Consider the following 23,604-nt stretch of genomic DNA (forward strand, 5'->3'; position numbering starts at 1 on the left):
TCATATATACTTGTTGCACTAAAACATAAAGATCATAGCATTGCAGAATATTTCTTTTGTGTGTGTGGGTGGGTGTTTTATATATACATTTTTTTTTAATATTCTTTTCCACTATGGTTTATCACAGGACACTGAATATAGTTCTCTGTGCTATACAGTAGACCTTGTTGTTTTCTTTTTTATTTTTGGCCATGCAGCTTGTAGGATCTCAGTTCCCCGACCAGGGACTGAACCCTAGCCATGGCAGTGAAAGCCCAGAATTCTAGCCACTAGGCCACCAGGGAACTCCCACAGAATCTTTCTTAAAGGAATTGTCATTTTAATATGCAGCAGACTTGTGGACATGAAGGGTACTCCTAGGTGGCAAGGGACTGAGTCATGCCTGTGTTCCATCCAATGGAGAGCATGGCAGTTTTCTTATGCCTGAGTCTTCAGGACACCCACTACACTGAACATAGAATTTTCTTTCATCTTTTCCCCCTTAACATTGTAGCATCAGCATTTTTCTATTTTGACACATGCATTTATGATATGACTTCATAACTGTTATTTTTACTGGGTTAATAGTCTATCCTGGGCGTACCATATATTTTTTTCCTTCCAGTTTTATTGAGATATAATTGACATACAGCACTGTATAAATTTAAAGTGTACAACATAATGATTTGACTTAAATGCATCATGAAATGATTATCACCGTAAGTTATTAAACATCCATCATCTCATATAGATAGAAAAAACTTTTTTTCCTTGTGATGAGGATTTACTCTTTTAATACCATATTTTACTTGGCCATGTTTTCTTTGACACTTAGGTGGTTTCCAATTTTTCATTATCATAAATAACCGTAACAAAAACCTCTCTGCATATTTTACATGTTTTTGGAAAGTGTAGATTTTTAGAAGTGAAATTACAGGGTCAACAGGTGAGACACAGTAGACTCGAAAGAACCAGAGGAAGTCCAGGTATGTATTATGCTAGTGGCCCTAGGTTACCCCAGAACAAACTATTTAGGATTATCTGGGCCATTCTAGTCTACCTCTAGTCAGCTCAGCCTCCTTGGGTGTCTAGAGGCTGGTATGGATCTCAAGAATATAGAAGTTTCCTCCAAAGAGTAGCTGTTCCCAACTTCACATAGTGTTTGGAGAAACTGCTTAACAGCATGTATTGATATATAAGTTAGGAACACCATACACCCCTAACACCTGTGTGCACACATGCACACACAAGCTCAAATGCATAGCACTGAGTGATTAATGCCTAACCTGGGTGAAAATACATGTCCCTTAGCTATGCCTGTCATCAACATCCCCTTGCTGCCATGTAACCTGACCTTAAGTGTATACTGGGTCCCTCCATCTCCCCATTCTCTGTAATGTCTTGTGATGGTCAGGTTCATCAACTACTACATTCTTTTCCTCAAAAAAGTCGTATTTGTCATATTTTTCTTTATAGAATAAGACAGGATATTCTAAATTGCCTATGTGTTTATTTTATTTTGCAGACTCCCACTGGATCCTTCTCTGTGCTGATAGCGAAGGCTTCATCCCCTTAACTTTCACAGCCACACAGGAAATAGTCATAAGAGATGGTAGGTCAAATGACTTGAGGGGCCCTGTCTCTTGAAGTCTTTTAGAGACATACTGCCCAAAGCGTAGATGCCACCGGCTGTTCTAACCATTTTGGCAGTATAGTCTGATACTTGTTTGTAGAATATTTGCTGCACAGCCTTTCAGATGAGGTTTTTACAAGCAAGATCTGTTTTCCGACGCTCCCCAGCTAGGATTTGTACTGTCGCTGGGAGGTGAAGAACTTGCCATGGCTAGCTCGGCCACCTCTCCCCGCAGGCTGACATTGCCTACTCTCAGCAGAGCCCAGTCTTTGGTAGATGGCTCAGAAAGTGGTTATTTATGTATTCATTACTGTGTGGTTTTGTCTAAGGGCAGAATTCCCGGTGCAAAGCGATTTTATGGTGCCATGTGGATTGCGTTTTATGGTTTCTCTGAGGTTTTTTTGTCCCTTACCCAAAACAGTGTTAAAGCCCTTAGAAGCACTTAAAAGGTACCTCAGCATTGTTATAAATCTTTTTCTTGGCTTAAAGTTGAGTGTGAGGAGTGCTGGAGAACATCTGCTGCAGCCTATCTTTTTACGCCAAACGAGCAGGAATCAGCAGAGCTCAAAGGAAGACAAAAAATCGATTGACTTCTGCTCCCAGGGCTACCTAGAACAGAAAGTAGTTCTCATGTTGGCTGGACCTCCCAGGATATAAACCTAACCCTCTCGCTTCCCTAGAAAATTCTGGCTGACGTAGTTCCAGGTACTCCTAAAAACTGTCCCTGGGCAAATTTCAAATGAAATTTCAAGTGCTTTGACTCCCTCTGGACCCCACTTGAGTGTGTCCCGATGTTACTAGTATAATGCTAAGCATAGGTGAGGCCTACAGCATGATTTGTGCTGTTGCCACTCATGATTTTCTCCCTGATAGGTTACCCACCCCCCATTGTTGGGATCATAAAAATGTCCTATTTTTTTTCCCAGTAATCAACTCCCTTAAATTGTCACTTTAATTTTGATATTTTTCTTCCCCTCACCCCCTGGATTCACGTCTTAGAGACCAGCATAGAATCTGCGAGAGAAAGTATTTCAAAAAGTTGGAGGTTTCACTGAATCTGAGATAGTTTATTATAATTATGGGCTAAAGCACCAGCTTAGCATAGTGGAAAGAGCCCTGATTCCAGCTTCAGATAGATTCACCTTTTCTCACTGCCTTCAGACAGTCATAAGCTTCAGTCACTGCAGCATAACGAACAGATCAGTGTGTAGCTGGTCAGAGCACATCTGCAGATAAATTGTTTCAGCCATAGGAGCTCAGATGCATAAGAGCTCAAGTGCATCTTTTTCACCCTTTCTTTTAAAATCATCAGGAAAGAAATATTTTGTACCCTTGAGGACTCCTGTTGGTCTGTTACAGTTTATGAAGGTGGAGCTGGGATAGGGAAGAAGCGAGGGCCCACTTTGTGATTGAAATGCATTAGAGGAGCTGCTGGGATAATGCAAGTGGAGCCCCTGGAATCAGTTGCTTGAGAGCATTGGCTGAGGACAGTCTGAGGCCTGCTTCCATTTTTAAAGAAAGTGTCCAGGTGGGGTGAAAGCACAGAACTATGAAACCTCAAGAGGGGGTCTGGGGTACCCCATAGTAAGATCAGTGTAGGTCCCGCACTCAAGGTGTATGTTATACTCATTTTGCTGGTCAGAATCCTGTGAATGAGTCTTCAATAAAATCACTAATGGTTGTTGTGGCTTTTTTTTTTTCTTTTTTTTTTTTGCGGTACGTGGGCCTCTCACTGTTGTGGCCTCTCCAGTTGCGGAGCACAGGCTCCGGACGTGCAGGCTCAGCGGCCATGGCTCATGGGCCCAGCCGCTCCGCGGCATGTGGGATCTTCCCGGACCGGGGCACGAACCCATGTCCCCTGCATCGGCAGGCGGACTCTTAACCACTGCGCCACCAGGGAAGCCCCTGTTGTGGCTTTTGTGAATGTTTTGATGGTGTTTGCTTTGTGATTGTTGCTGGTATAAAGGAATGTTCTTGATTTTACATATGTGTATGTTGTCTTTGTATTTCTTCTGGTGGACAGTTGAGAACATAAATTTTTTCTTTCCGGCAAATCTGATTCCATGACAACTCTCAAACATAAGATGTTTCCTTGGCCTTTACTATTTATAATCATTGGAATCATAGAAGATAATCCAGTATTTGTTGGTTTTGGGAGAGGGAAACGGAGAGAAGAGCTAAATTCTTTAAATTATTGTTTAATGTTACATTGAGAATGTTTTGCATAAAGACATTATTTATAAATCGTATTTTGGGCCCACATTTTAAAAAATCTTGTACGGTATTATTTGATAAATGCAATAGATGTAAGGTGTAGGAAGGCTTAATAATAAAGTGAACCACCTACCACCTAATTTAAGAACCAGAACGTTACTAGGAACCATTCAAACTCCCTGTGTATCCCTCCTGGATCCTTCTCCATAGAGGTGACTCCACCCGAGAGGTGACTGATCTCTAGATTGTTGTAAATTATCATTTCTTCTTTTCTTTTTATTTTTTATTCTTAATTTTATTTTATTTTATTTTGGCCCCGCCGTGCAGCTTGCGGGATCTTAGTTCCCTGACCACGGATTGAACCTAGGCCACCTCAGTGAAAGCGCCAAGTCCTAACCATTAAACCACCAGGGAATACCCTCTTTCCTTTTAAAAAGGAGTTTCACCATGATCACGTATACACGTTGGCCTAGATAATGTAATGTTTTTGAGCTTTATACAATGGTATTTTATTGTATGTACTCTTCTGCAACCTGCTTTTTTTTCACTTAGTATTGTTTCTAAGGTTCATACTTGTTATGTGTATGTTCTATTGCTTTCACTGTTTTAAGTTACCATAATTTATCCATTTTCTTGCTGTGCACATTTGGATTGTTCCCTGGTTCTATTTTTGCGATTATAAACAATATTGCTTTGAATATTCTTATTAAATGTCTCCTGATGCAGGTGTTTGAAAAGTCCCTCTAGGGCCTTTTATCTAGACGTGGAATTGCTGGAGCACAGGGTGTATGTAAATTCAAGTTATTTTCCAAGGTGATTATATCAGTCTTCATTCCCAACAGCTCCTATTGCTCTAAGGCTCAAGGGTTCTTAATTTATGACCCTCCAATAGTTATAAATGGTTTCTCCTTTAACCTGATTTTTACTTCTGGACCAACAGTGAAATTGAGCGTCTTTCATGTGTTTATTGGCCATTCCAGTTTTCTCTTTTGCAAAATGCCTGTTCTTGTCTTTTGCCCAAATTTCTATTGGGTTGTCTTTTTCTTATCGAGTTGTAAGGATTCTCTTCTTTTTTTAAATTGAAGTATGGTTTATTTACAATATTATGTTACCAAGTTGTAGGGATTCTTTATATATTCTAGATGTTGTTTAGTATGTGGCTAATATCTTCACCCAGTTTGTGACTTGTCTTTTCTCTTCCTTGATGGTGTGTTTTATTGAACAAACATGCAATAGATGTTTTAACGAAGTCACTATTTTTATTGAAGTAAACTTGATTTACAATGTAATGAAGTCACATTTATCTTTCCTTTTATGAAAGTTTTGTCTTTCACATTTATTTCTTTAATCAACATTCTGTTGGGTACTTGAGTGGGACCCTCTGTAGATCTCCCAAGTTTTCTCTTGAGGAGTAGCTCACTCCTCCACTATTCTGTCCTGCAAACTCTAGCCACTTTGGTCTCTTCCAGCCCGTCTTCTCAACTCAGGGAGCCCTCTGGACTCTAAATTGGTTCTCTTCACTGTCATCTGGAAATTCTCAAGGCAGTAAACTGGGGCAGTTGTAAATTTCACCTCATTTGTTTCCCTTCTCTTAGAGATTCCTCCTTTGTTGCCTGATGCCACTGCCTTGAAAACTCTTGTTTCATATATTCTGTCTAGTTCTTTTTGTTGTTGTTTGTTTGTTTTTTAACAAACCTGCCAAGATGTGAGATCTGGTCTCTACCGCTCCATCATGGCCAGAAGCAGAAGTTTTTCCACATTTTATTCATTTATTCTTAGGTACTTGATATTTTTTGTTGCTACTGTGAATATTTTTTAAAAATTATAAGTGTTGCATATAAAGTGCAATTCTTTTTTGTTAATTTTATATCCAACTACCTTGCTATACTGTCTTATTAATTCTAATAATTTATCTGTAGATTCTTTGGGTTTTCTATGTAGGCAATCATATCATTCACAAATAATGAAAATTTTGTGGATAGTGGGCATCCTTTCCTTATTCCTGATTTTAAAGGAACTGTTTCATCCTTAAAAGTGATGTTAGCCCTAGGTTTTTGGTAGATACCCTTTTTTTTTTTTTTTTTTGCGGTACGTGGGCCTCTCACTGTTGTGGCCTCTCCTGTTGCGGAGCACAGGCTCCGGACGCGCAGGCTCCGGACACGCAGGCTCAGCGGCCATGGCTCACGGGCCCAGCCACTCCACGGCATGTGGGATCTTCCCAGACCGGGGCATGAACCCGTGTCCCCTGCATCGACAGGCGGACTCTCAACCACTGCGCCACCAGGGAAGCTGTACACTTTCTTATGTTTAAAAATTTCCTTTTCTTCTTGGTTTTTAAGTACTTTTATCATAAATGGGTGTTAGATTTTTATCAAATGGTTCTTTCTGTATCTGTTGAGACTGTAATTTTTACCTCCCTTAATCTGTTAACGTGGTGAATATCACTTGATGGATTTTTCTAACATTAAACAAACTTTGCATTGTTGGAATACACCCAGTATGTTCATGATGTATTTATTTTTTAGACATTGTCAGACCCAGTTTGCTAATATTTTGTTTTGGATTCTTGCTTCTATGTTCATAAGTAAGATTAACCTGCAGATTTCCTTTCTGTTTGCTTTTGCTTGTCTAGTTTTGGTTTCGAGCTTATTCTGGCCTGGTATAATGAGTTGCTGAGTATGCCTTTTTCTGTTCCCTAGAAAAGTTTTCATAAGATAGGAATGATCCTTGATTGAATGTTTGATAGACTTTGGATCTGGTCTTTTCTTTGTGGGAATGTTTTAAAATACTTATTTTATTCCTTTAATATTTATGGGACCATTTAGGATTTCTGTATATTTACACCCAGACACATATACACTCAATTCTGTTACAATGTTTGTTTTGAAAACAAATTTGTTCCGACACAATTGTTATATTAGGGAACTATTAGAGCATAACTTGAATTTCCTGTTGCTTGTGTACCAGTTTTGTCCTTAAGAAACACTAGGTGAACACAGAAAACTGTACCCAGCTGAACTGAGTCCCATAGGGATACACAAACATAGATACACCTAATGATCAGCTACATCAGTTTGCTGTGTGTGTTATGAGCCACACCCATCCATAACTGGTGTTACACCTTCTGTTAAATTTCAAATAACTTCTACCATTTCATAATGGTAGAACCCACAAATTGCAACACTCTCCCTTGCTTTAATCCGTACTCGGTGTATATGGGGAATGGGGTGGTGGAGTGAATGGGAGAGAAAGGCAACTAAGAAGAGACCAAGTTTTGGGTTTTGGTGACTGGATAGATGCTGACGTAAATTCACTGAAAATGCAGGAGACAGAACATGGGTGGGGAGAAGGTGAGGAGTCCATTTTGGACATGTGATGTTTTAGCTGCCTGGAGGACACTGAGATGGGCATCTGATCTTTGATTCTGGGGACCTGAAGGTCAGCAGAGAGCTCAAGGTTGGAAATAGAGTGGGGTAGAGGTGGTGGTAGTGAATGAAATCACTGGCCCTGGGAAGCCCAAGATGACCACAGAGCATCAAAGGAAGAAGCAATGGAAAAGTCAGAAAATGCATGGTCAGAGATGGTGGAGGAGAACCGGGAGGGAGGTAAGGGAGCCAAGGAGGACAGGGTTTTGAAGCAGCACGGACAGCATTATGGCTACCTGTGATTGAGGTTTCCTTGGTCAGTGTTACCCCACCTAATCATCAGACCTGTCCCAACACGTAGGTAACAGTGTACACATTTCTTTCATGAAATAAATGGAGGGACTTCCCTGGTGGTCCAGTGGTTAAGACTCCGTGCTCCCAACGCAGGGAGCCTGGGTTCGATCCCTGGTCAGGGAACTAGATCCCTCATGCTGCAGCTAAGAGTTCACATGCCTCAACTAAAGATCCCACCTGAGGCCCGTGAGCCATGGCCGCTGAGCCTGCGCGTCCGGAGCCTGTGCTCCGCAACAGGAGAGGCCACAACAGTGAGAGGCCCGCGTACCGCAAAAAAAAAAAAAAAAAGAAAGAACCCGCCTGCCATTGCAGGGGACACGGGTTCAAGCCGTGGTCCAGGAAGATCCCACAGGCCGCAGAGCAACTAAGGCCGTGCGCCACAACTACTGAGCCTGTGCTCTAGAGCCCGTGAGCCCAACTACTGAGCCTGAATGCCTAGAGCCCATGCTCCACAACAGGAGAAGCCACCGCAATGAGAAGCCCACACACCGCAACCAGAGAAAGCTTCGCAGCAACGAAGACCCAACACAGCCAAAAAGAAAGATTAAAAAAAAAAATTTATTTTAAAAAATCACAAGCAAAAAAATGAGGGAATGGCAGGTGAGGGTCAGGAGACAGGAGACAATGCTGTGGAGCGGGGTGGCGGGAGGAGAGTAAACCGATTATTTGAAGAGGAGGAGAAAGTGAAGGGAACAGGAAAGGCTGTTTTTGTTTGTTTGAGGATGAGGGCACCATGGACATTCACTTGTTCAGTTAGCAAACATTTATTCCTGTTGAACGTTCACTTCTGGGCACTGAGGATGTAGCGGTCAAAGTCCCTGCCCTCATGACATTTCTGTTTTAACAGGGGTGTCAAGCAATAAACAAGAAAGCTGTTGAGAACTATATAGTTGTATGTGGAGGTGGGTTCTACTGAGCACAGGCAAAGTGGGTGGAGCGTAGAGACGGGGTGGAGCAGGCGATTGTGGGGAAGCAGGAAAGGCCTCCCTGAGGAAGTGATACTTCAGAAGGGACCTGATCTTGTGAGACCTTGAGGGACTGTTGATGGGATGCAGGGGTGGGGCTAAGAGGGTCTTGAGCAAGTGGATAGCATGCTCTCCTGGATTTAAGTGGGGATGGAAAAGGTCGTGGGAGGGAAGGGGCAAGGGGAGATGTCTGCCTTTGCCGGCCATAGGCCCAGGGCTGGCCGTGGTGGTAAGGAGAGATCTTCTTCCTCTGAAACAGGGCTCTGAGGAGGGTGGGTGTCAGGAGAGGGACGTGGATATGGGGTGAGCTCAGTGGGCAAAGGTGAGCCGAAGGTCGAAGAGTAGGCTTAATGGAATTACAGTGGAATCGAAGCATAGAGTCAGAGGCAGGGATGCTGGCGTTTGGTTTCAGAGGAGGAGTGGTCCTGTGATACCGAAGTCCTGGGTCAGCCATACCTCCAAAAACTATTTTAAGCCCTGGATAGCTCCACAAGCTTTGGAATCAGGCCAACTTGGGTACAAGACCATTTCTACCACCAACTGATCGTAGGCAAGTTGCTTAATCTCTTTAAGCCTGTTTCCTCATCTGAAAATGAGAATCATAGTACCTGCTTCATAGGGCTGCTATGAAGAACAAATGGAATACCTTTTGGCCAGCCCATGATTACCTCCTGTCTCTGAGATCTAACCCCTAACCTCCAGAGGTGGCCCCCTGCAGGTGTCTTTGTACTGTGAAGCTCTGATCCTTGAGACTGCACTCCCGGGAAATAGTATAGGTAACATAAAATGTGGCACAAGCTCTGACCCCACCTGCGTTGCCCAGGTTTCCAAAGCACAGCATAACATAACATGGTAGAAACTACCTGGCCTTCGGTCATAACAGGTACTGTCTCCACAGGGCAAGTGATTTTCCAGTGTTAAGAAACTGTCTGTGTGTGTACATGTGTGTGAGTGTGCAGTGTGTGAGGTAAGTGTGTGGTGTGTGTACCTGTGCACGGCGGGGGGTGAGCAGAGCTTCCTGTCAGCCCCTTCCTGAACCAGTCAGGTGGACAAGGAAGAGAGACCGAGCCCAGCTCTTTCTCTGGGGCCCTGTGACCTCAAGGATCAGATGCCTATGTCAGTGTCACGGGGCCAGAAAGTTCAGGTATCAGACAGACTGGGTCACACTCTGTACTCTCTCTCTGAGGTCAGGTTCCTTCTTGTGCTATAGCATTTGTAGAGGAAGCTGAACACTTTAAGCTCTGAGGGGCACATCCTGCCTGAGTGTGTCTGAGCTCTGGCCGTCTTAGACCTCGCACCTAATCGCACACCTAAGAGGCAGCCAGAGGTCTAAAGAGGAAGTGGAAGGGGGCCTAGCCCTGGGCAGTGGGTTCAGGAGGGGACAGCCAGGGGCTGGGAGAAATGTGGGGGGGCAGGTCTGCACCTCCTGGTCTCCCTTGAGGTATCTGGGCTTCTCTAGGAGGAGTTGCTGGGGCATCAGGGTCCCCACAGGTTCCTCAACTCTTCCCCAGGCCCCAAACCCACATGACCCACCTGGCCACTATCGAGTCTCAACTTTTCTTCTCTTCCAAAGGAAGGAAGGAACCCACCTCCCACATGGCATCTCTGGTCTGAGGAAATGCAGACTCTGGGACATATCGCTGATGGGCCATAGCCAGTTTCAGTTGACATCAGGCACCCTCCCCTTCCCTCCTCGGGACCGGGCTTTCCCAGGAGGTGGGATGAGAAGGCTGGCCACAGGCAAATTTTACAGACTCAATAGAAGATAAACCCTTTAATTTGTTTCTGAAAAAATAAATCTCAGTGGATCTTTCTTTCCCAAAGACATGACCTCTAGAAAACGGTGGTTCCTGTGCTTTTATAAGATAAACTTTCAGGGGACTTCCCTGGCCGCCCAGCACTTCCACTGCAGGGGGCATGGGTTCCATCCCTGGTTGGGAAACTAAGATCCCGCATGTGGGGAGGCACAGTCAGAAAAAAAAAGATAAACTTTCAGGGGACTTCCCTGGCCGCCCAGCACTTCCACTGCAGGGGGCATGGGTTCCATCCCTGGTTGGGAAACTAAGATCCCGCATGTGGTGAGGCACAGTCAGAAAAAAAAAGATAAACTTTCAGAAAAATATTTCCTCAAAAATAACTTTTGTTTATAAAAATGATGGGTCTTCAGTGGCTCAACATCAGTCAATGTCCACTTCTAGAAACAGTGTCATCAACTTAGCTGTACAAAGGGAAGGAAACACCTCATGTCCTGCTCAGTCTATCCCCACCACTGGCCCCATTCGCTCCCTCTGGGGTCTGTTGGCCTCGCTGCATCTGTCTCCTAATTGGACATCCCAGCATCCATCTGTCCCCACTCTGCCCACTCACGTGCTGTCAGCCTCTCTCAGACATCCAGTGGAACATCAGGGGAAACGAGTTCTGTGTGTCTGTCCTGTCATGTAGCTTTACCATCCGAGCAGGTTGGTGGGCCTGGTGCTCCCACAGGAAGTCTGCAGACCAAGCTGGTAGGGGCGTCCTTTTTCCAGGAATAGCTGCTACTGGTATGCTTTCCAGGTCACAGGTTGCCTGGAGCTGGGTAGTCAGGGGTACAGGCCTATCTGAGATGTCCTGCAGTCAACAGGCAAGACATGACAGGCGGGGGTCCTGGAGCCCAGGCCACTCCCTTCAGGAGAGTCACCGAAGATGCCATATCCCAGGGGAAAAGATGGGTCGTGTGTAAACTGTGAAGCAGGGGTGCCGAAGGGCTGAGAAGGGGGACTTGGAGCCTAGAAGACGCTGCTCCGGCCGTTCCAGCTCACAGGAGTCTCAAATTCAAGCGAGGCTGTAGCTGGTCCTCCTGTTGGAAAGGGAAGAAGCCAAAGGGAAGGATGAGGTGGGTGGGGTCCCGTGGAAGTGTCAGTGGCTGCTCCTTGACTCTCTAGCAGCTCCTCCCCTTCTCAACCCTGTGAATGAAGCTAAAACCCTGTTCTTCCGAGTCCCACCAAGCAGTTCCCCATCCACCTGTTATTCCCCGAGTGTAGCACATGATCTCAGTAAGATGGGCTGGAGTCCCAGGCCATCCACAGCAAGCAGTGAGAGACCCATGACAAAGCCACTTCCTGCCTATCGTGCGTGGTCCTCTGTATCTACATGGACTCGTGTTTGTAAACACGTGAGCGTCGGCAAAAACGTGGACAAGGCTCGTGAACGTCTGCTGGACCAGACATGTTGATACTGCAGCGCCTGCTTGGCCTCAGGCTCTGGGCTGAGCTCTTGGGACGCAAAAATGAAGAAAACAGACCCAGCTTTCAAGGTCTCCACAGTCTACTGCGAAAGCCAGACAGTGAGCAGATCACCCTTGGGCAGTGGGATCAGCGGTTCGCAGGGGGAAGAACAAGGTCAGAGAGAGCTGCTCGGTGCAGGCTGCGGGGGGGAGAGTGGAAGATGGCTCCCAGGTTTCGGCTCCCAAGCTGGAGGGTGGTGCCATTCACCGGGACCGGGGCACAGCAGGAGCAGCGATTGGGGAAGAAGATAAATTCCGTTTGGGACCCATTAAGACTGACTGCCATGCTTGTGGGACATCAGGTGGAGGTGACCAAATGAGAGCCGTGCACATCTGCATGCCTCCCGGGTGTTGGCAGCCCTCCTGTGTATACCCATGTGCGAGAGGTGCCTACCTCCCAAGGGAGCGGGAACTGTTCCGACTTGGCACCTTTGGAGTGGGGCCGACCAGGAGGATGCACAGACCGATGAGGATCATGCAGGTGGGCATGGCACCGATGAGGACTTTGAGGGTCACCACTACCTGTTCCGCCTGCTTGCAGGCTCCTGACTCATACCCCGCAAAGCTGGGGAAACACCATCCCATGCATCCAGCTCAGAGCCTGGCTTCCTGACGGAGGGGTCCCAAATGCCCAACCACCACGCTATCCTGAAACTTGGATAGTTTCCTGGCCACATCAGCCTAACTATGGGGGACGGAGTGTGAGGGAACGAACAGACGGGGGAGGAGTTCAGAGAAAGCTGAGGATGTGGGAAGCAGAGGCTTCAGAAGGGGTACAGCCACCAAGAAGGGCCCCTCCCAGTCATGTGCACAGAGAAAGTAGGGTGGAGGTTCCCACACACCCTCTGGACCCACGGGTGACCCCTGGCTGGCTAAGGTGGGGGACTCTGCCCTCTGCTTCCCACGCCGCTAGTCTTTTGTGCCTCTGGTACAGCCCAGCTCTGTGACTCACTCCAGGCTGAGAGTGGAGATGCCCAGGGCGCCTGCACCTGAAAGCTTGGTGAAGAAGACATAGGATGAGTAGAAGATGGTCTCCAGCCCTGGGCCGTGCTGGTGCTGCCGCTGGAATTCATCCACCACATCTGGAAGCATGGACCTGGGGGAGGGGGCTGCAGAATTATCCCTTTTATCCCCTCGACAGCCACCAGCCTGGGAGCTCTCTGGGGACAGAGGGTGAGTCAGATTCACCCCTGGGTCCCCGCTGCCCAGGACCGACCCACAGAGTCAGGCAATATTTCCCCAACACACAGCTGTCCACCGTTCCTGCCGCCTGGTGCTCTTTCTGGAGGGCTCCACAGATGGCGCTAGCAGCCTCCATCTCCTGCAAGGGGGAGAGCCCCTCCCCAGCGCAGCCTGTGCACAAGGCCTGGGATAGCAGGTTGATGTGAAGGAGGAATACCCAGTAGGAAGGACGTGAGGCTCCCACTCCCATTTCCCTTCACCCAGCCTACCAGGGTAGCAGCAAGGACACGGCAATGCTCACGCCAGATACAAAGGCCACGACGTATGCCACGGGTGCTGTGGGCATAGCAGCCAGCAGGATTGCAAATGGCACCATCCCCTAGGGAGACAGACACACTAGCTGCTCCCTCCACCTGCACCCGCCAGCTCAACTGCTCTTTGATTCACACACTCACCGCTCTACTGATGACCCCCTGCGCCTGGTCCCCTGCTAGGCACTGAGCACACGGTGAATACAGACGCAGCCCTGCCGGCCCCCAGGAGGCTTAGGCTCCAAGGTCACCGCCTCCCGCCCCCCCAAATCCCTCCAGGCCTTGCTTCCTGCCTCACTCACAAAGATCCCGAAGGCCGCCATCCTCTTCCCAAATCGCTGCAGAACCCACTCCCACATCGGGGTGCTCAGCACTGCCGAGACCTGTGAGCGGACAGAATCATCACAGCCCAGGACACGCCGCCTGCGCCTCTGCCAGGCCCTCAAAGCCCTGACTTTTAGGAGGGACGCTCGATGTTGACCTTGCCACCTGTTTGGAAACAGTGGCTGTGAACTTTATGACCCTGGCCCCAATTCCACCCTCTGCTGAAATGCAGGTGACCAAGACCACAGCAGAGTCCAGAACTCTGACCATCGGAAGTCCGGTCACATGTGTCACGTCAAGGGTCACACATCCCCAACTCAGGCCCCCGAGCGCCCTTGCCTCTACCGCCCCAGGTCCCCTCACCAGGATGGTTAGCACCAGGCTCTGCACATGGTCATGTAGCCGGGAGGCGTGTGCACAGAACAGGACCAGGTAGCTCTGCTCCACCTGAAGAGGTCGACAGGAAGTGGGCGTGTATGGGAAATGGCAGAAACGTGGAAGTCAAGGGCAAGGCCAAGGTCTCAAGTCTGGCCTCCCCTTTGGGACCTCAAGCGTCCGGTTCCTACCGCCATCACGCAGTCCCCTCCCCAATGAAGGACGCTTATCGCTGACACGGGTATAAACGCCATTCCTTGTCCCGCCCCCCAGCAGGGCGGAGAACCACCCCAGACAGCGTCAGCTTCCTGGTGTCTGGGCCCTGACCCTCCCCAGCCCCACAGGCTCTAGGCAGGTTCCTCTCCTCCCAGCACCAGCCTCGCCTGGCGCTTGCCAGCCACTGGTTTCTCTCTGGTGCGGTGGGGACGAGAGACACCTGAACCTACGCAGGGTCAGTATGGCCAGGGCCAAGCCAGTGGGGATCAGCCTGGCCAGAGGTACCTGAACGGCTGCCGAGATGAACAGGAAGGAGATGACCAGCTTCAGGTAGGGCGGGTGCCGCACTGTGAGCCGCAGCCCAGCCAGGAAGCTCAGGCCCTGGCCGGCGGCTCGCGCAGAAGCACCTGCAACACAGGAAGGGGACATCTTGGCTTGGTGGAGCTCAAAACCGAAACCCACGCCCAAGAGGAGCCCGGCCGCAGCTTCTGCTTCCCACACTCTGCCTGCACCCCGCACCTACCCGGTCGCTCCTTCACCCCCAGGCAGAGCAAACTGCTGCACACGGGGTAAGTCACAGCAACCACAGTGGCTGCAATGGAGTAGAGACGAGTCTGTGGGACAGGACAGAACTTCAGTGGGGGTGATGTCTCCAACCCACGGAGGTGGGGATACCCAGGGGCCGGGCAGGAGTACCTCCCAATGGGAGCACAGGGACCCTCAGCCCAAGCCCAAGGATGCTGGTGCCCCTCCTCCCAACCAGCCCAGCAGGAGAGGGAGATCTAAGGGCCCAGAGTGGTCCTTCTGCTGACCCTCTGCCTCCTGCAAGCATCCATGCCACCATGGGTCTAAGCCCCCTTCGCCTCTCTCTCTTTTTTTTAAGCAAACGTTCATTGGGGCTGATTTCTGCGTGCTAGACCCTGCGGTTACGGTGATGAATAAGTGATCCTGTGCATCCACAATAAGGGGCTTGGAGTGGGTGGGGAGACAGATCCATGAGCAGACAGTGTGACGCGTGATGACGCAGATAAACGTCAGGACGGTGCTGCCTAGCATTCAGAGGAAGACACATAGGTAATCAAATACATTTAAGGCATGCATGGGAGTACCAGTCACCCAATTCAGGATAGGGGTTGCCTTTGGTGGGGGAAGGAAGAGGGAGATGGGCAGGGCTTCACCAGTGTGGATCCAGCACAGTTGCACAGGGTCCCACATTCAGAAGGCACTGCACTTGGGAGTTAATGCTCTGCTGTCTTGAAATTCGTGATGATTTTATCTATGAATTTGTGTTCTGTAAGTGAAGTCAATGGAACAGCAGAGCTGGAACTACCAAGAGGCACCTGAATGCTACTCGCCTTGGCTCACACGACGCTTCGCCTCCCGCGGTGGGGATGGTTCTCAGTCTCCTGCTCCCTACTTCTTGGCATCCCAGGCCCCGCCCGGCCTCCTGCTCTCCAACCCAAGGCCACTGCCACCCTCTGTTCCACCCTCACCCAGACAGTGACCCAGTAGCTTTGGGGAGGGCACTTGTAGAGGCCTCAGTGGGGCCTAGGCGTGGAAGTGGGGAGGGTGAATCTGCAGGTCGCAATCCCTCTGATCCCAGGCTCGTAGCACCATGATGGGGTTTGAGGGCAACTGGGCAGAGTCTCTCCCCGACCCTGATTCAGGCAATCCCTAGCTTGGGGCAGTAGACCGTGGGAAGGGGAAACTGACTTCCCCGCTCTCTCCGGGGCTCTACAGCTTCACTTTGCGCTGTACTCAGGCAAATCCTGTAGCTGGGCTACAGATGGGCCTGGGGATGGATGGGCACACGAGGACCTCATTGTAATGTTTTCTTACAGGTGGTGAACCATGGGTGTTGGTGGTATTGTTCTCATACCATTAATTCCCAAATGTTGGTGGAGGTGAGTGATGTCATTTGCTTAAGGAGAAAGGGCGGGAGGGCGGATAGAAGATGAACTTGATGGATAAATAGATGCACGTCCCCTAATTGCCGAAAAGGGACCTGCTTTGAGGAGACAGGAAGGGGTACTAACCCTTTCACACCGGGGGTGGGGTTGGCTTTGGCAGTCACCTGTTCAGGGATGGGTAGGACTGGTCATAGGTCAGGTTTTGCCCAGAGCTCTGCCAGGACACCAAACCGTTCTGCTGTCTCTCTGCCCTGTCCCTGCCTGTGGCCCTTCCCCACCCCTGTCCCTTCTCTGGGGTCTGTCTCCTCCCCTCCAGATGGCCTGCTGATCTGTTGTTTGACTCCATGTTTAGAAGGCACCCAGCAGAAGCAGATTTAGCAGGGAGGACGGAGGGCATGGGCTCAGCTACAGGAGCAGGGAAGGAATGAGAGGGCATGGTGTGCAGAGCTGAGCCCCCAAACAACCATGAAGAGACCTGGGGGAGAAACAGCCCTGGAAGAAAGAAGTGACCCCAAAGCGGGGGTCCCAGTGGCTCTGGGTAGCCTGGGCACTCACCGCGTTGGGGGAGACAGCCACTTGTCCTGGGAGCGCAGTCTCCTTGCACCTGTGGGACCCGTGGGCACCAGACACGATGAGTCCGTGGACAGTGGCTCCCATCAGCGTCCCTGCCATCTCCAAGGTCATCCCTGGGACACAGCGTGGAGCAAGGTGACAGCTCGTGGGGCCAGGGGCAGAGCCATCCCACCCCACGCACCCCACGCCTGCCTGCACTCACGGTACACAGTGGCCGAGTCCCGCTCCCTGGGGCTGGGGGTCAAGAGCATGGTCAGTGCCGTGTAGGGCACCTGGAAGAACTGGGGCACCGGGCAGAGATTAGGATGGCGCCTGCCACCAGACTGCCAACCCAGGCCAGCAGCTTCCGGAGGGCAGGCCTGCGCCAGGCTGGCACATCCCCACTGATTCCCTCAACCTGGAGTTAGGGGCTGAGGGACAGGAGGGGCACCCAGCCTAGAGCCCACGAGAAAAGCTAATGGTCGGTGGCCACCTGGTAAGCAGGTGGGCAGCAGGGACCTGGACCCCTACCCCCAGCACACACACACTTCAGAGGGGCCTCCAGCCAGCACTGGGGTTCCAGGAGTCCAGGCCGAGGAAGGGGGCCACCTGCTTACCGTTGCCAGGGCCTGGAACAGGGAGTAGAGGGCTGTGTACCAGAGGCCACGCAGGCTGGTGAAGGGGGGCAGGAACCACAGGAAGAAGGAGGCCAAGGCAATGAACGGCGTGCAGCCCAGCACCCTGTGGAAGCACAGCCCAGGTGGAGCGCCCCGTGGCACCAGGACAGAGGACGCACAGGCTGGGCCTGGAGCAACCTCACCCCTCTGGGTTCCAGCTCTCGGCCCCTGGAGAAGCCCTGGGCTGGGGCTTTCAGGGTGGGAGCCATGGAGGGCACGAGGTGGCCGAGGGCGAGGAGGTAGCCAGGAGTAGAGGCTGGGGCACTTAGTGGCTGGGTTGTGCCATTCCCTGTTCCGGGAGCCCGGGGGCACAGGCAAGTCACATCTCTGTGAGACCTTCCAATACACCCAGCTCAGCCTGGCCGCATTCCTAGACCCCCAGGGCCAGGGCAGCGACTCTTGGAAGGTTTGTCCAGCTCTGTGCCACCAGGTGAGGGAGAGGTCTATGAACACCTGCATGACTCAGTCAGACCCAATCCATTCCTGTCACCTACTGTCCAGACTTGTCCTCTAACCATCCACTAAGAAGCAGATGTGACAAACACAGTGACCTCAAGCCAGGGGTGGGTGCCAGGATCCTGAGGACCATGGGGCTGCTCACCAGGGCATGAGTCGTCCAGACCCTGTCCTTCTGCTTCTGTTGATGAAGAACCCAGCCAAAGGGTCAGCAGCTGCCCCAGACACCTTCCCTCCAAACAGGACAAGTGACACCTGGGCAGCAGGGATCTGAAAGGGACAGGGGAGGGGATAGCCAAGGCCCGGCAGAGTCAGAGAGGGTATCTAGGCCTGCCCACCCATCAGGAGGAAGATCTGGGAAACTGGCAGGGGCCAGAGCCACGGTGCAAAGGTTTTTTGGTCTCTTCCCCAGGACAGGAATCCAGAGAGCTCCGAGGGCATGTGTGCACCAGTAGAGAAGCGGGAGGGAGTGATAGCTGTTCCCTAGCACATTCCTGTTATACTTATGCCTGGTCACTTTCAGAGAAGACTTGAGAGATCTTCCCCTGAAGGGCTCAGTGCAAGAAGGGTGCACTGAAGCTGACAGTCAAAGGCAGACCTTGTGTTTCACAATGAAAACGTTTTATTGATTTTTCTGATTACATAAATGATACACTCATTATAAACACATTCAAACAGTACAGAAAAATACTGAGCAAAGCTCATCTGCAATCCCACCATCCTGAGACAACTGCCAGGAACATTTTGATCATCCTGCGTTTCCTTATGTGCATTTGCAATTTATAATTTTACACAAATGGGACCGTATCAGCGTCATTTTAAAAAATCACAGAAAGATAAATAAATCATGGATACCTTATTAAAAAGTTCTTTTTTGTTTACCCTCTATCCTCCACCATTCCCTCCTACAGCCAACAGTAACACTCTGGCGGATATCCTTCCGGAATTTACTTTCCCCATGCTCATCCTTTAATCATGTACAGATGTATATACATCCATATACCCATGCACCCACATAGATGGGGCATGTTTTTGTTTTGCTAAAATAGGATCATTTTATATACCTTTCTCTAAAACTAACTTTTCCCACTTGACAGTGCATCATGGAAATCCTTCTGAGTCAACTGGTATAGATCTAACTCATTCTTTTGAGTGACTTACACAGTAGTCCGTTATGTGGATACAGCCCAACTTATTTTCCAACTACTTCTATATTTGGGGGCATTCATGTTGTTTCCCACTTTTCCACTACAAACAGCCTGCAGTAAACATCCTTGAGGAGGTTGCCCTCAATAGCATTTGTTTTTTTCTCAGGCTTGGGTCAGAGGTACCATCTACCAAGGATGATGGGGGTGGAAGTAAAGGTGGGGTGAAAGGACCAGACACCAAGGAAGATGGAAGCAGGGGGCCCCCGAGGCTGCTGCCCACACTCACCTGGGCCACATCGAGCAGGAAAAGTTGCAGGTAAAAGGCTATGGCGCTGGAGGCCACCTGGTTGGGGACCCCTCCAATGCCGTAGCACACCTTCGTACAGAATGAGAGGCGACCAGCTCCGCTGTCCTGGGGGAGACACAGGAGCTAAGCCCCCACAGACACACAACAGCTCCCTCCAGCCCCCTGACTTCCAAAAGCATCCTGAGGTCCCTATGTCTTGAAGGCTTTTCCAGCAACCTCTCAGTCCTAATTTGTCCCAAATCATCTTAAAAGGAAGTGAGACAGAAAAAGGAAAAAAAGAGTCCTAAACCATGACCTCTAAGCATTTCCAGGGAGAAGTTCTTCCTTATATTTCCCCACAGTGCTTCCTGCTGCAGTCTGTTTTATTCTCCAAGTCAGCAAGCCAGAGTGAACTGGGGGTCAGGAGGCCCCTAAATTTGCCACCAGCTTCCTGTGTGGACTTTGAATAAATCACTTTATCTCTCTAAGCCTCATCTGTCAAATGGATATTCCTGCCAACTTCAAGGGATTTTTTTTTTTTTACATCTTTATTGGAGTATAATTGCTTTACAATGGTGTGTTAGTTTCTGCTTTATAACAAAGTGAATCAGTTATACATATACATATGTTCCCACATCTCTTCCCTCTTGCATCTCCTTCCCTCCCACCCTCCCTATCCCACCCCTCTAGGTGGTCACAAAGCACCGAGTTGATCTCCCTGTGCTATGCGGCTACTTCCCACTAGCTATCAATTTTACATTTGGTAGTGTATATATGTCCATGCCACTCTCTCACTTTGTCACAGCTTACCCTTCCCCCTCCCCATATCCTCCAGTCCATTCTCTAGTAGGTCTGTGTCTTTATTCCTGTCTTACCCCTAGGTTCTTCATGACATTTTTTTTCTTAGATTCCATATATATGTGTTAGCATACGGTATTTGTCTTTCTCTTTCTGACTTACTTCACTCTGTATGACAGACTAGATCCATCCACCTCACTACAAATAACTCAATTTTGTTTCTTTTTATGGCTGAGTAATATTCCATTGTATATATGTGCCGGATGTTTTGATGAGCAAATGAGGCAATGGCTCCAGGAGCTGATTGTTAAATATTTGGGACTTTTGCAAGCCAGTGGTTACTGGCAGCCTGAAATCGGCCATGGTGAGAGTATTTACACCACAGAAATCAGTAAACAGCAAAAATCAGAGTTTTGTTGTTCTGGAGAGACTGTTTACCAACCCACCACTAAAATGAAGTAATGCTTATGACCCCAAATATATGTGTGTGTATATATATCCATATATATATATATCCCTAAGTGACCCAGTGAACTCCAGACTCAAATTAAACTGTCTACTCACAGCCCCACATGGTTGCCAAACAGGCATTTCAGCTTAGCATAGTCAAAACACAGCTCTTGATTTCCATCCCATTGTCTTAACCTCTTAACCCTGTCGTCCCCATTGCATTAAATAGCCCCAATGTCCACTCAGCAGCTCAGACCACAAACCTAGGAGTCATCCTTGATTACTCTTTCCCAATTCCCCTGTCTAATCTATCAGTGAGAGCCTCCTAAGTGGCTTCTCTGCTTCTACTCTCGTTCCCTACTATCCACTCTCCGTCCAGCAGCCCAACTGATCTTTTCATAACATAAATCAGATTGTGCCTCATCTCTGCTTAAAACCCTCTAACAGCTTGCCATTACAGTTTGAATAAAACTCCAAGTCCTTCCCATATTGCCTACAGGTGCCCACCCAATCAGCTCCCACTCCCTTTCCCACCTCACTTCAGATAGCTCTACCATGGTAGCCTCCTCCTTCTTGTTACTCAGAATGACCTTTTCTGTTGCTGCCTCAGGGCCTTTGCACTTCCTGTCCCTTCTGTCTGGAAGGCTCTTCCTCTGGGTCTTTGCAAGAGCTGACTCCTTGACATTCAGGCTGAAGCCTAAATGTCATCTCTTTAGAGAGGGCTTCCCTGACCACCCAAATCTCTCTCAATTGTACTAACTACAGGATATATTCTTATTCATTTCCTGCCTCTCCCCACCAGCATATAAACTCTCTGAGAGCATGAACTATATAACTTTGATTCACCACCATGTCCCCAGTACCTAGAACAATTCTGGGCATATAGACAATATATATATTTGTTAAAAGAATAAATGCCATGAAGACACTGTGGAAAGTGCTATTTCTTCCATAGACGCTGGGAATCCTTCTTTTTCATCTTTTGCCCGGAGATGGGAGGGGGAGTGGAGAGGACCATGGCTTCACCCATTTTTGTATCTTGCCAGACACGCCAAATGAAAGGAAGGTCTTCCCAGATAAGGGTTTATCAAGTCCTCTGCACTCTTCCTACCCACACATGAGGCAGGATGTGGTCTCCTTTTCTGATATTTTTGTGAACGCTATTTCAACTTCCAGAAAGCTTAACAACAGGCAGAATCCAACATGATAACTCTCCCCCAACCCTGCCCCCTCCATAATGGGACTCTGGTTTCCCACTAAACATACCTATCAAGTTTCTGATACATAGAAGGCACTTGAAACAGACATTCCAGCTGAAACTAGGTATATGATACAATCTTGGAATCTTGAGGAAGGCAGTTTTACCTACTTAAATCATAAGCCCTTCACAGTCAACTGAGATCAAGTTTCAGAGTTAGACAAATTTGAATGCAAATTGTCTGCCATTTCTAGCTGTGTGACCCAGGACGAGGTACTCAGTGTGCCGAGCTTCATTTCCTCACATTTAAAATGGGGATAATACACCTCATAGGGTTGTTATGAGAATTAAATGCTAGCATTTCATGGACCATGTTTCCCCTCTAGCTATTCCTCTCACCCTGTTTCTAAATTTCCCTGGGAAGTGAGAGTCCCCTGAGGGCCTCTTAATCTTGCTTGCTTTCTTGGAGGCCACAATCTTTTGCTCCGAGGTGCTGGAGAGGAAGCACTGAGTCAGCATAGGGAATTGAAGCCACAGACAGAATGAACGCGTTGAGCACAGGGCGGGCAGTGGATTTTTGCACTCATCAGGAAAGTTCAGACGTCCTAACTCCTCTCCAACACAGCCACCCTGAATGACATGCGCCCCAGCCCCATCCAGGGGTGGGGGAAGGGGAAATGCGAGGGGCTGAGGGCGCCCCTAGGTTCCCGCCTGCCCGCTACCCTCACTTGGGAGCCTGGTTGCCAGGAAGGACATCTCTAGAGGCAGTCTCCTCAAGGAGAGCCCGGCGCCTGGAGGAAGCCAGGTTTGAGAGGGTCGCTGTGGCTGCCCGCAGCACCTGCCCGGAGACTGGGGAAGGGAGGCAGCCTCCTCACGCCACTCAGCGTCCTGCCTGCCCAGGGTGCAGGGGGCCTGGGGAAGACCGGGAGTGCGGTGGACAAGAGCCCTAGACTGGCCCTGGCCCTGCCTGACTAGGTGAAGGAATCAGCAGCTTACTTCGCTTGTCTAGGACTCGGTTTCCCATCCTGTTCTCTTTGGGGCTCCCGAACACCCTCAAGCGTCTCGGCTCTCAACTGTCAAACTCCACCAGGGGCAGTTCAACAACCTGGAGGCTTGACGAGGCTGGCTGAAGGCCTACGCCCAGACACCCGGAAGGTCCCCGGCGCCCCTCCGACGCGGCGCCCGCTCTGCGCCCGGCTCAGCCCCCGCTCCCCTCGCTTTGCGCTCACCGAACCGGGCTCCAAGGTGTGCGCTTCCGGCGGGGGCGGCAGCGTCTCAACTGGCGGGGCCGGGGTCCCTTCGGGGGACACTGCCATTGCGCACGGCTACACGCGCACTGCGGCCGTCGCCCTCGGTGTTATCGCCCGGCCGCCCCCGCGGGGAGGGCGGCTCCCGGGCCGAGAGGGCGCGGCGCGAAGAGGGGCGGGCTAGCGGGCGTGCCCTGGGCCGGGGGCAACGCGCGGGAAAACAGGGAAGCCGCGAAGTGCGCGGGTTCGGTTTCCCGAAGTGAAAAACGCCAGAGCCCACATTTGCCGGGGGAAAGGCTGGCCAAGTCACTCGGGACCGTTTTCCTTGGGGTAGGTCTCCGAGGGAGTGAGAGCCAGCGGCCGTTCGCGCTAATCTCGCCTGCTAAATCCTCGTGAAAGTCGACAAACAAGTTCATTAGAAAAACGAAGCAATAGAATTGACCTGCTCAGACTAAGATTATGACTGAGTAGGCTTACAACCGTCTTTAAAAAGTTGATACAGGGCTTCCCTGGTGGCACAGTGGTTGGGAGTTCGCCTGCCGATGCAGGGGACGCGGGTTCGTGCCCCGGTCCGGGAGGATCCCACGTGCCGCGGAGCGGCTGGGCCTGTGAGCCATGGCCGCTGGGCCTGCGCGTCCGGAGCCTGTGCTCCGCAACGGGAGAGGCCACACCAGTGACAGGCCTGCATACCGCAAAAAAAAA

The 23,604-nt window shown here is 49.8% G+C and overlaps 2 protein-coding genes across 7 annotated transcripts in view; one reads left to right on the forward strand and one right to left on the reverse strand.

Moving 5' to 3' along the window:
- The window catches only part of WDCP (WD repeat and coiled coil containing), a 16,269-nt gene extending 14,612 nt beyond the window's left edge, over nt 1-1,657 (forward strand). Inside the window, exon 4 of one of the 2 annotated variants that reach the window (XR_003005861.1) lies at nt 1,505-1,550. Coding sequence is in view for 1 of the 2 variants with exons in the window: in XM_024764548.1 (XP_024620316.1) it covers nt 1,505-1,626 (122 nt within the window). In the remaining variant the exon portion in view is untranslated. Of the gene's footprint in view, nt 1-1,504 lie in introns of both variants that reach the window. The other variant, XM_024764548.1, reaches the window with a different exon arrangement.
- On the reverse strand, nt 1,640-23,452 carry MFSD2B (MFSD2 lysolipid transporter B, sphingolipid). 5 transcript variants are annotated; one of them, XM_024764551.1, is made up of 14 exons: nt 22,885-23,452; nt 19,210-19,335; nt 17,921-18,045; nt 17,260-17,383; nt 16,866-16,944; nt 16,646-16,776; nt 14,704-14,794; nt 14,466-14,587; nt 13,953-14,036; nt 13,568-13,648; nt 13,224-13,333; nt 12,725-12,868; nt 12,167-12,337; nt 10,559-11,346 (listed from the first exon to the last, which is right to left on the reverse strand). In XM_024764551.1, the coding sequence occupies exons 1-14, from the start codon at nt 22,969-22,971 to the stop codon at nt 11,322-11,324; spliced, it is 1,500 nt and encodes a 499-aa protein (XP_024620319.1). In that variant the 5' UTR covers nt 22,972-23,452; the 3' UTR covers nt 10,559-11,321. The 5 variants fall into 5 exon arrangements, 4 of the variants coding, with proteins under 4 accessions (XP_024620319.1, XP_024620321.1, XP_024620317.1 ...); XM_024764553.1 differs by lacking the exon at nt 22,885-23,452 and having other exon boundaries at nt 16,866-16,897; nt 19,210-19,774; XR_003005862.1 differs by lacking the exons at nt 19,210-19,335; nt 22,885-23,452 and adding an exon at nt 1,640-2,221 and having other exon boundaries at nt 10,878-11,346; nt 17,260-18,042.
- Between the last annotated feature and the right edge of the window lie 152 nt (nt 23,453-23,604).

This window comes from Neophocaena asiaeorientalis, unplaced genomic scaffold (assembly GCF_003031525.2).
Source record: "Neophocaena asiaeorientalis asiaeorientalis breed wild unplaced genomic scaffold, Neophocaena_asiaeorientalis_V1.1 scaffold345, whole genome shotgun sequence".
Lineage (NCBI taxonomy): Eukaryota > Metazoa > Chordata > Mammalia > Artiodactyla > Phocoenidae > Neophocaena > Neophocaena asiaeorientalis.